Raw genomic sequence first — 13,189 nt, 5'->3', positions numbered from 1 at the left:
TCGTTAGAAATATTACACTCCTCTCATCCCTTCCCTTTTTAGCAACTGTTTTCAATCTCCATTCCTTAACACTTCTCTTTATTGTCCCTCTTCTACCGCCTAGCGTCACATCTTGAACCGATTTCCTTAAAATGAATGTAATTATTCTTAAGCGTTCTTTCATCTGCCTATTGGTGTGTTTCACTGCTGGATGAATGCGTAACTTTTGCCACTTCCACAGACGCGACCACTTTGGCGTTTTCGATGACCTATGACACGGAGTATATCGAGTTTGGGAGTGAAACCTTGACAGAGATTGCTACCAGATATATTCAGGAGGTAAGAAGTTAAACTGCTGTGTTTGGGCTGCATTTTCCGAAATTTCTTTATTATCGGCTACAGAACAAAGTGCTAACTGTGCAGAGATAATGTCAGCTGTCAACAGATATAGATAATAGCGAACTGGTTTAAAGACACCCAGTCGCGAGGATACATGGACATATTTCAGCCGCGGGCGGCAGCACGTAAACTCGCTTCCGAAGTTGCTACGAAGCGAAATGTGTGTGTGCGCAAGACATCCCTAAAGCAATGTATCGCGCTATAGTATCTCGTTTGCTCGCTTGTTTGATCTGAGCGCGGGGAGTACGTTTTGTGTAATGTGAATTGAATGTATGGTATACTGTATGTATGGTTGGGTGTCCAAAATATCGGACACCTAACGTTTTTCTATCAACAGAAACGTGAAAAATCACACAATTTGCCTGAAATTTTACTCACGTGTGGAGAAAATACTCCGGATTCACAAGCGCGCACTGAAAATGCGATCTGAGGTACGCGCTCTAGATGGCGGCTTCGAACGCGTGGGGTGTCATTTTTTCCGCACTCAGTTGCCCGGCTCATATCGACCGACCACCCCGCCCTCTATTGACAATACGTATAAAGCGTACTTAAACGCGTTTTTTCGACAAGCTGCTGTTTTTTTCTAGTCGTATTTTTTTCCCCAATAATATTTGAATATATTTTGAATCCCTCGATATTACTTTTGAAGGACTGTTTGATGAATTTGACTTGATTTTCATTAGGAAACTTTTCATCGTAATTGAAATAAATTAGATGAGTCGGTTTGTTTTTTCACATTCATTTCTCGTTTCTGCATCAACTCGTACGGTCGTAGCGGGCGACAAAATGTTTATGTCATGTGTATGTGTAACGTGTGTGCACGATCGTACAAGCGGCGGTGACAATTTTGCGGTCAAAATCGTCAAATTTATTACGGAAGGATACTCTACATCTAACAACGAGTCAGCAAAGGTAGGTCTAGTTATATGTAGTTACACGATAAACCTTATTCGATTTTGCTAAATTTCGGTAATTTAGAGGGAATACTTAGTTGTTTTCGCCACATTTTACTCGGTAGCGTAGCCCAGTGAAGAATCGAACACCGTTGCGCGTAGTCCCATGCGTACATTTTCTTTCTGTACGCGCAATGCCATTATAATGCGCGGCCGGTCGTTATGGACCCGGTCGGTGGGTTGGACCCCTACCATACTGTGTGATGCAATGTTCGCATGAGCTATAGTAGCTAGCTGCATATACTTCGTACGACTACAGAGTACGCCTTCTCTTCATCGCACCGTCGATCGTCGTCACTCGTTAACTACACTGTAATCGTCAGATCAGATTATATATATACAGTAGGTAGGGTGGCCATCATGGACGATGACACATCGTCATGGGTAGCGGATATTACCGCCGAGTTGTCCATTCTGAACGCGGACGATTGGGTCGGAGACCCTGTGTCTTGTATGGTAGCCCTACTACATATCGACCACCCTTATTGAAACCGACCGCGTATAATTCGCGCACTGAACACTTAGTACGCACTAAGCACATAAAAATGGATTGGCTTTGAATGTAGATGAGGATGGTGTGGGAAAACGCGATAATTCATTGTTCATTAATGGTTTTAATCAAGGACAAAATTTCGAATGAATATTTTCACCGAATCGTAATGACAGCACAATGTCATGTCTATGGAAGTTTCTAAAAGGCTTCTAAAAAGCTTCGTACAACACGGTGTTCAATACAACTCGGTTTGCGTGCATTGTCAATGCAAAAACATTTTACCGCGGGGAGCTGAAACGAGGCCACGCAAGTTCGTCGGCGATATTTTTGCACTGAAACTTCGAATCGAAAACGGAACAACGGCATTTGATAGAGCTGGATTTTCTCAATCACGTAGGTCAAGTTTTTTTTTTTTTTTTTACGTGAATTTCAGTGTTAAATATTCTTATCAAGCAGATAAACATTAGGCGGTCGATTAGTAGTAGGTCCAACCATACTTGCCCTGGCGTGTGTAAATTCAGGACGGGGAAGCGACTGTGCCCGTGCAGGGCCAACGGCCATAGTTGCACTGCACAGTGTACCTGTGGCCGTGGTAGAAGGGGGCCGTGCACCAACCGACATACCGTCAAGTCGAAGTAGGGCCTAAACTAGAATCTATTATTGTTAGATCTATCATCTTTGAACCTATAGTTCCCCTGTTTAAACGTTAGAGTTCTACCAGATCTATTGGGTTAGACTACTAGTACATGTATGATGGAGCTTGCGAAAGATCTATTCATTTTTTTTTTTATTTATTTGCAAATCCTATTCATCTTGGGGAATTTGCATAACATAATTGATATGAAAAACTTCTCATTTAATGGGACTAATGACATTAAACTGACCCAGCAAATGTCATTTCAATTACGGCATTATCATAATTTGACATAAATGAGAACCGGAACTTAGAGAAGTTTTTCGCAGAATTATACATAGAAAAATAGGCCTACTTGTCGATCAAACGCAAATGCCCTAAAGTTACTGATACTAGATTAGAAAAAGTCATTCCACTTCAATCATTGATTCATGTGTAGACTTCTACTTACACATCATCTGGATCTGGATTCCTTGAAGTTGTTGACTTGGCCAGCTGGGGTTGCTTGATTGGCGTAAGCCGTGGCAACACAATTCCACCGTGCATGTCGTAACACGAATTTGCACATTCTAAATAAAAATTCCTGCAAAACTGTTCATGCAACTCCAGCAAGTGGAAAGCAAATTTTTCATCGGCACGCTGACGCTGAAGCCTCCCCCTCTGGTCTCTTACTTGTCCTCCAGCTAAGAACACGTCTCTCTGCGTTCTCCACTCGTACTCGTCGATAGCGTCAAACAAGTAGATACGTTGCCTCGAGTTGGACGGCTGTTTGATTTCCATTGTGAGGTTTCATTACTAAACCAAAGCCAAGGCTAAGCCGAAACAGTACAACACTTTTTATTGCAAACAGTACACGCATACCACACACAATATTGATATTGACATACCGGTACCGACGACTTTCTATCAACTTTGTTATGTTACGATCCGGCCCAACGTACTGTAAGCTGTACGTATAACACATGCAGCTGACGCAGCAGACAACATTGCACGATGAGATCATAACAACCTGCCATATGGCCATATGCATTGCAACTTGCTATACATGAAGCTTAGAGTTTTAATATTTCTTCATCAAAGCATATTTATAAATACCAAATATTAAACAACGTAATATATGAATAATTTATGATATCATTATATAATATTTTCAGACATTTTGAAATATTATTGCTTAGATTGCTGAAATTGGCACCATAGTGCATATAAACAGAGACTCGAGCCAGATACGTACGTACGTACTACACCACCGAACTAGTTCGGTGACGTACACCCGACAGCTCTCACTACTTGTTGTGTCGCGGACCGGGAGAGATTTTCATGCGCATGGCTGTTGTGCGGTTTTGTGCATGCACCCATTCGGCCCCATTCGGTAGGTATTCGGGCGTCCATGTTGAAATTACAGTGGACAGCTCGCACGGCGCTCGTGCCCCATCTGGTTTTCGCTGGTGCGCTGCGTAGCGTCGTGTTCGGCATTCGGTACGTACGGGAGTACAATAACGGGAGGAGCAGCTTGTCGTGCTTTTCTACTGAGCTGTGAATCGCCTGCGACGACCGGCTGCCTTTAAAATAAGTGATCATTGTTGTTGTCTAACATATTTCCATGAAAGTTAAGTCCTGACTGCGTACTTGCATATGTGTGTGTGTGTGTGTGTGTATGTGTGTGTGTGTGATTGTATACTCTAGTGAATTGAATTGAATTGAACTGAATTTATTTCCTCATCATGGGGTGGAACACCTCAGGTAGAGGTCCACGTACCTGAATAACAATAAGATACAGAGAATATTTTACAGCTCAAATACAAACAAATATCAAGTACACAACAAAAATACATTCTAATTAACTCTCTATAAATCTGAAAATAAAGCTAAATACTCCAAGAAAGATAATTAAAAAAGTATGTAACATTTAAGGCAAGCTATAAGAATGCATATCTGCGTATGTAGTAATTGGTTTTGGGCTTGAATAGGCAACTTCAATTGAGAATATCCAGATCGTGTATCTAGATCGTGTAACTTCTTTAGACCTAGAAATAATGCCACTGATGCATGTGAGGGGGGGGGGGGGTGGGGGGAAGTAGGGCAAGCCGCCTGACAGCTTGGAAGAGGGAATGAGCTAATTGTTTGGACCTACAAACATTTAAACGATCAAGATATAGAGGGTCGCACTGGCCCTTTGTGGAGAACATAGCACTAAAACAATTATTAAAGAAATATTTTTGAGATGCTGCAATTAATTCAGTTATGTTTGTCAGAAATTCCCCAAAACTACCCTACAATGATGAAAGTGTGACTGTAAAAATGTATTTATAAAATAACAAGTACGTTAATCAATCATATCAGGAAAGATTATGTGTATATTCTAATAGCAATTCAATTCAAATCAATGCAGTAATTTTCATTTTCCCCAGCAAAACATAACACAGAATAAATCAGGAATTATGACATAGGCATGTATTCAACTTTGCATGGATAGATAACGGTTCAACGGTTAACAAATAAAATCCTACGTGCATACCGCCAAATACAAAGCCATGTTTGGAGAAAAAAGTTATGTTAAGAGAGCGACTTTCCCATGTGAATAATGAGCTTTCCATTGTACATTGTAGATTCTCATCTATCAGTTCTCCCTAGTAATCACCCACAAGTCATACAGCCCACGAGTCATACAGCTCACAAATCATACAGCCCACGAGTTATACAGCTCACGAGTCATACAGCCCACGAGTTATACAGCTCACGAGTTCGTGTCAGGAAAGGGATATATTTGTCTTGAGTGTTTATATAACCATTGATTGCTCATGGGACAGTTCGACATTGAGTAAATAAAGCCAATGAGTTCGACATCGAGTAAAATGAGCCCATGAGTTCGACACTATACGCACAAAAGGCTCACGAGACCGAAGCTATGCAAACAAAGCCTACGAGACCGACACTACGCTTAAAAGGCTCACGAGACCGACACTACGCAAAGAAGGTCCGTGAGACCGACACTACGCAAAGAAGGTCTGTGAGACCGACAGGATGAAGAGCGCCACCTATAGACCAATTAGTTGTATAGGGTATCCAGATAATGGCATAAAGAAGATATAAAGGATGGAAAAGGAGAGTTGCTAGGGTATTACCTCGTCGCTTATTGCCCTCCCTCACCCCCTGAACGGTTCAAGATCTTTCAATGACGCTCCCCGTAGTGTGACATTAAGTACGTGTAGAAATACGTACTTAATGTCGTTGATATGTAGATGGTGCTGTTCAATTAGTTACAATCTCTCGCTCGACAGCGTGACGAAATTGCACCCGCCAGTATGTAATTTTCCCCTTTATAGAACACCCTGTGCAGGTACATACTTGTAATTGACATGTAGATGGCGCTCTTCATCCTGTCGGTCTCATGAGCCTTCTTTGCCTAGTGTCGGTCTCGAGGGCTTTCTTTGCCTAGTGTCGGTCTCGTGAGCCTTCTTTGCGTACTGCCGCTCTCGTGAGCTTTTGTTATGTAGTGTCGTTCTCGTGGGCTTTCTTTGCTTGGTGTCGGTCTCGTGAGCCTTTTGTGCGTAGTGTCGAACTCATGGGCTGTATGACTCGTGAGCCGTATAACTCATGGGCTACTGTATGACTCATAGACCTATTTTTCATGTCGGTCTCTTGGACTCGTGGACTCGTATGACTTGTGGGTGTCAATCTCATGGGATGACCCCACACAATACAACTGGCTCTCTGAATGAAGTTATTATTATTATCAATAAGTACATTAGTCTTCGCGATTGTTTCTGTTTTCTTCAGACATGATGACGTAACCAGAAATGTAAGTTCACATTTCTTCTTATTCATAAAATGTATTATCTTATCGGATAATGCATTTTGTTATCCGATAAACATGCGATACAGAAACAAGAATTTATTAACACTTTTAACAACATCGTCGGGTTTCTTTGCTTTAAAGTAGAAGGTAATTCATTCATATGATTATGGAGAAAAAGTGGACGTACTATCTTAACTAAAATGTCACTAGCAATCCATTAAGATTCATTTTGTTTAACCAGCACTTTACATATTTGTGCATGGTGATCGAATAATTATTGTGTTTAACAATGGAGTTATACATCGTCTCTAGATCGGCCGTAATGTTAACCGGATCCATGCAGTATTTTGAATATCCCGAGTTAATCTTTCCTCGTCAACAGTACTGTAACTACGAACAAATTGCACTTATGTACTTTGAAGTTTACCTTCACTGAAAGCACTAAATATCATAAAATGATCTGTCATTTCTGTAGCTCATATAGACTCTTGGATGCAAATACAGGAAGTGCATAATAATAATATTATGTCAACTGTGTAGTTGATGAGGCTTTTATTATCCTTGTTGGGTGTGAGATTAGTTGCATGTACAATTATATGTTTCCATGATATCAAATAAAGTTTTCGTTTACAGTAATTTACACTGATGTGAAACATTGTGAGTCAGATTTCCAATTGCTATAGAAGTCACAACATGACTGATTAATTTCAGTCTCTGCATTACACATTCAAAGACTCTACATGTTTACAGTGACACTTTCAGACGGGTAATCGCAAATTAAACAATGCCGGTTTTTGACGCCTGACTTTGCTGGGCTACGTTATTCCCTATTATTCCCTCTTGTTGTTTGTCGAGATAGTCGAGTGGTAGTTTTGTAAACTTTACAGCTTCATGAAAAGTTGTATTGGTAAGCTTCAGATGCTCTTTGTTCTTTGCTGTTGAAGCTGTTGAAGGACAAATGTAGAGAATGTCTGCTGAAATAGATTCGTCAATGAACGGAGACGCCATAATTACAAAATTGATGAGTTCAGTAAACGAATGACCAGAAAACAAGACTTGGATCACAAGAAGGCATGTCACAGGACCTTTTGGAGAAACATGACATTTCAAATGGTACATCAAGATTCACAAGCGTTTCGTTAGTACAAGATGTAAATTTGTAATATTATATTATGTGTGTGATTTCTCAGAATAGTAATTGCATAATGGATAGTGTTCATTCACACCCAACATTAATATTATTGATATTCTCAAAGGGGTGTCATAAAGTCATTAAGCAAAAATGAAAAATTATTTAATTTTGATAATAAGGCAAAATAGTCCGGATAATGTATCAGTTATTCGACGAGGACAGTCCACACAGGTATATAATGTAGGCTTACAACGTGCTTGGGTGTCCAGTTATTTGAAAACAGGAATCGGAGTCTTCAAAAGAAATTCTTGAATATTCATAAAACGGACTCAATCTGTTTCCAATGATCTCATGATCCGCGAGATAGGTTTAGTCCAAGATAAAGATAAGCATGATTAATTTTATAAACAGATATCTCATGAAAAAGACAAAGTTAAGGATGTTTTATGACAATTAGATCGGGACAGGAAACACGTCTGGCAGCATCAAACCACGTAGTACACCACCCCCCCCCCCCCAAAAAAAAAAAAAAAAAAAAGAGAGAAGAAATACGGAAATATACCATACACGTAATACGGATAAGAAAGGAAAGACTGATGTGTAAACTATTTTGTTCCAAAATGTTGTTTTATGTAAGTGTTTGTTTTGACGAGTACTTGAGATGCGACTGTCGTATTTCTAGTCTGAGAGTGTAAGGGGTTAATGTGTGCTCGTCAGTATAGTGCAAAAAGAGAATTGTTTGAAGTAAGTGATGAAAAACGAAGGCAACTTAGGGCAACCTTCGCATAGAGCAGAAATTTATATTTTTCCTGAATTTTCTTCCGTCACCATTAATCCCCCCCCCCCCTCTCTCTCTCTCTCTCTCTCTCTCGTATGCAGATTAGAATTGCTGTTTTGGGAGGAGATTTTGGAAACGGTCGATTGTCAGACAGTCTCCTCGATGAACTAGATAATTTTCCCCGGATCGTCAACACTAGACCCGGTAGCATGATTATTGACTACGTGGCGTCCTTTAACAGTAGCAGCTGGGAAAACGAGACCACCCTCATGAACTCTTTCACAACCGCTATTGAGGATTTCTACGCAGGTTTTGAAGGCGAACAGAGCAGCGGTACCGGTACAAGCAGAAATTACGTCGAAAATAGTCTCGTCGTTGGAAGTGCATGTAAGTGTTCCACCGAGCATGTCTATAAATGTATCTGTATACTGTCTGATATACTTGTTTATATATGGTGGGCTCAGCTTTGTACGTGATGGGCGCTGCATTTTAAGTATAGTAGTGTTGTTTCTCCGTCAAACTATATGTATACATAAATATATAAAACACAAAAAATTTATTTATCTCAAGACAAATTACTCCTTAGATTGATGATTCGCTCGTCTTTACAGTATTCACAGGGATCTAGTTGGGATTCTCAAAACTATGCCTAACGACGTGTTTGCCACAGCACACTACTACTAATCTCTTTTTTTTTTTTTCTCTCTCTCTATTGTACTGCGAATACGCAGAGCAATATATATATATATATATATATATATATATATATACATATAGATAGATAGATATGATATCGCTAACATTTCATTTCATTTTCATTTCATTTATTTCATTCCTTCTTTCTTTTTCGTCAAACATAACACGAAATGAATCAGAAGATATAACATAGGCATGTATTCGACTTTACATGGTAGATAATGTTTAACAAATATGAAATTATACATGCATATCGGCAAAATACAAAGTTATGTTTGGAAGGAAAAAAAGAAAGAAAGAACTGAGAGGTTCACTGAAAAGCATGCTTGTAAATTGTGAACCACTCAAAGGATTCTTATGAATACATTGAACTTTTTTTTTGTCGTTGCAAAGACAGGACAGAACAAGACAGGACAGAACAAGACAGTAGAAACACAACGACTTTACATGACTTTACAGTAGGGTATACCATGACAGTAATAAAACACAAAAGAACAATGGAAAGAAAGGAGAGAAAGAAAAAGGAAGTGAAAGGAAAAGCCAACACGCTGAACATCGGGATCAGAAGATGGAATTGAGGTGCTGTACATCTGGATCAGAAGAGGGAATTGAGGTGTTTCAGCTCGATCAGCCGAACAAAGTTTATACAAATATTAAAGATAATGTAAAAAATACACAATGATGAAATCAATGATTGACGATGAACCCTTAGGCTGTAAAGACCAGCTAGGTAATGAATCATATATAGCTTAATATGAGTTCAACAAAATTTTTTTTAACTTACGCTTAAACGAATTCAAGGATAAAGAATTTTTTATATCACAACTTAAAGAATTCCAAAATCTAGGGCCACTGTATATAAATGTATTTTGAGCCAATAACGTTCTCAGAAGGGGTAAATGAAACTCATTTGATCGCCTGGTGGGATAATTATGAAAAGATTGATTTCGTGGAAACATTGAATCAAAAATGCTAGGAAGTGCATTTGTGTTATAATTAAACATAAACTGACCCAGCTGAAAGAAAAACAAATCTTTGATTTTTAAAATCTTATATCTAACAAATAATGGATCTGCATGGGAACGTGGAGAAACGCCACAAATAATACGAAGTGCCTTTTTTGTAATAACAATAATCTATCTAATAAAGTTTGATGGGCACTGCCCCATGCTAAAATTCCATAATTTAAATAAGGTAATATCAATGAAAAATACAACGTCAGCAAAGAAGACAACGGAATATGAGATTTAAGTCTCTTAATAATACCAATATTACGCGAAATTATTTTACTGATATTAATAATATGAGGCTTCCACGAAAGTTTATCGTCTACTGTAATACCGAGAAACTTTGTATGTGATACACGCTCTAAATGAACGTCATCAAAGATGACATCTGTGCGTAAAACTTCTATAGACTTACTGAATAACATGTAGTTAGTTTTCTGAAGATTCAGTGATAATTTATTGGCTCTTATCCATTGAGTCACTTTTTTTAATTCAGAATTAACAGTATCGACAAGAGTGATTGGATTTTGGTGGGAGAAGAAAATATTTGAATCATCGGCAAAAAGTATAAAAGAAAGTATATCGGATGATCTACAAAAATCATTTATGTAAATGATGAAAAGCAAAGGTCCTAATATACTTCCCTGAGGGACGCCACATTTAATAACTTCAAGACTAGAGCTGTGCTCGTTCAAAGATACATATTGTTTTCGGTTTTGCAGGTAACTCCTGAACCACTCCAAGGCCTTCCCTCGTATTCCATAATGAGACAATTTATGAAGTAAAATTTCGTGATTAATTGTGTCGAAGGCCTTGGAGAAGTCCAGGAAGATACCAACAAGATGAGAATGGACATCTATAGTATGTGCGGCGTTATCAATAAACTTCAAAAGAGCATGAATGGTGCTGTGTTTCTGACGAAACCCAAATTGAGAATACGTAAAAACATTATAATAATTGAGAAATTTAATCGTTCTTGTAAATATCAATTTTTCCAAAACCTTAGATAGGGATGAAAGTAGAGAAATAGGTCTATAATTACTTATATCAAAACCGTGACTGTCTCCTTTTTTGAATAAAGGACACACCTTAGCAATTTTCATACAATCAGGAAAAACACCATGTAATATGGATTTATTGAAAATATGAGAAAGTGGGTCAGCAATAGAAAATATAATTCCCTTTATAATAAAATTACTTATATCATCATAACCGGCACTTCGTTTATCATTCATTGCAATAACAATGTCTATTATTTCATATTTCGTAGTTGGAGCTAAGAAAATAGAACTGGGATTGGATTGACCTAAAAATTGTGCAAAATGCGTATCGGACTGCGGTACTTCTTTTGCCAGATTCTCTCCAATCATTGAAAAATAAGAATTAAAAATATCTGCTATATTACCAGGATCTTCTACAATTTTATTATCAAATCTTATTTTTGTAATATTCAATTTCTTTTTTGATATATTCATGGCCTGCTTTAATATCTTCCATGTATTCTTCACATCATGTTTATATTTTTCTATCTGAATGGTATAATATTTCCGCTTTTCAGATCGTATGACCTTATTCAAAATATTCTTATATGATGTATATTTCTTTTTTGACTCCTCAGTTTTTTTCATTTTGAATTTATAATACAACCTATTTTTTCTGTTAATTGAACGGAGGAGAGATTTCGAAATCCATGAAAGTTTAGGTGTTGTTTTATAATTTACTGACTTATCTTTTAGTTTAGGAATATAATCATCTAAATGCTTATTGATTATCTCCATAAAATTATCAAATGATACATTAACATCATCAGTATCACAAACACTTGACCAATCAACCCTGTCTAAACAAGCGTCAAGACTAGCTAAATTTTCTGGTGTGGCTCTACGTTTAAATAAAGGAAAATAAGACTTATTAACCGAATGTTTAAGGTCACAGCATGTTATAATTGGAAAGTGATCGGTCATATCGGATAAAATTATAGAAGAATTCAAAACTTGTAAAGAATTAGTGAAAATATTATCAAGGAGGGTGGCAGAATGATTTGTAACACGTATAGGTTTGGAAATTAATGGCAAAAAAGAGGATGACAAAAATAATTCAAGAAATTCTTGTGACGTATTATCATCACTCTTAATCAAATCAATATTAAAATCACCCATTATATAAATACATTTATTAACAAAACGAGGGCTTTTTAATAAATTCGTCATACTATCTAAAAAAATCTTTAGAACTGGAGTTTGGGGGTCTATAAACAACGCCAACTATAATATTTTTACTTTGAGGGATGGAAATTTCAACAAACAAAGACTCTATTATATCATTCATTATATTCAAATCATCACAAGTATCAAACTCAAGGTCATTGGATAAATAAATCGCAACCCCGCCGCCGGTCCTATTCACTCTATTGTTTACAATCAAATCATAAGCATTCAATGCATACGGTAAATCAATATAAGATGATAACCATGTTTCAGTTAAACCTATTACAGATATTTGTTGTTTATTTTGATTATCTAACAATACCTGTAATTCATCAAAATGCTTATTCATACTCCTAATATTCAAATGTACTATAGAAAATATACTTTCTGAAAAATCTTTCACAAAATCTTTAAATTGATCAACCGTAACATATTTGGAGGAGATTAAAGTGGAATCATGTTCAAAGTCAAAATCATCAAACAAATCATTAGAAAAAAAAATTAACATTATTGGCAACTAGGTTTTCATAAAGTGCAGAAGAACGTGAATAGAACTGACTTGTTGATTCTTTAGGCGAGCGTCTAAACAAATCAAAGAGTTCATCGTCATCAAGGGAGTCAAATGCTGCGTTAAGTCGATTAGCCATAACGCAGAACATAAAGTATATGAAGGCATGTCAACTGGCAAGGTTGCAAAAGAATAATATGTGTGAACGTAAATGAATCACAAACAATTTCGAGTGCGGGGATAGTACAGCGTGTAGGCAAAAACATTAACATAGAGTTCAAGCGACACAATCAAAGAACACAGAAGAACAAGATAAACAACACAAGTAGAAAGCGTACACACTAAATGACAAGGTCTGCAAACGGAATTCAGCAGAATCAGTACAGGGCATATGAACAGAGGAAAAAAAAAAACAGTAGAAGCTCCCTACGTTTTGTCTTGGCAAAAAGTATGTGAGGAAATATAAGATAATCAAGAATGACGGAAGTGAACGAGACAAACAGACAAACACCTAAATGGGCAACTTACACCTCAGTGGCCAACCTTTCGATAAAAAGCTAACAATTATAAAGGTTTCGCGAAATCAGCTGAATATCCATTACGG

At 37.5% G+C, this 13,189-nt stretch overlaps 1 protein-coding gene across 1 annotated transcript in view; it reads left to right on the top strand.

Annotated features, from left to right (window-relative positions):
- The first annotated feature begins 688 nt into the window (after positions 1-688).
- Positions 689-13,189, top strand: part of LOC140241530 (adhesion G-protein coupled receptor G6-like) — a 29,114-nt gene continuing 16,613 nt past the window's right edge. Inside the window, exons 1-2 of the mRNA XM_072321268.1 lie at positions 689-1,290; positions 8,269-8,554. Of these exons, the coding sequence (XP_072177369.1) occupies positions 1,093-1,290; positions 8,269-8,554 (484 nt within the window). The 5' untranslated portion in view covers positions 689-1,092. The remainder of the gene's footprint in view (positions 1,291-8,268; positions 8,555-13,189) is intronic.

The sequence above is a fragment of the Diadema setosum genome, chromosome 2 (genome assembly GCF_964275005.1).
Source record: "Diadema setosum chromosome 2, eeDiaSeto1, whole genome shotgun sequence".
Taxonomy (NCBI): domain Eukaryota; kingdom Metazoa; phylum Echinodermata; class Echinoidea; order Diadematoida; family Diadematidae; genus Diadema; species Diadema setosum.
Note: the sequence above shows the minus strand (reverse complement) of the source record. Positions and strands in the feature narration are given on the sequence as shown.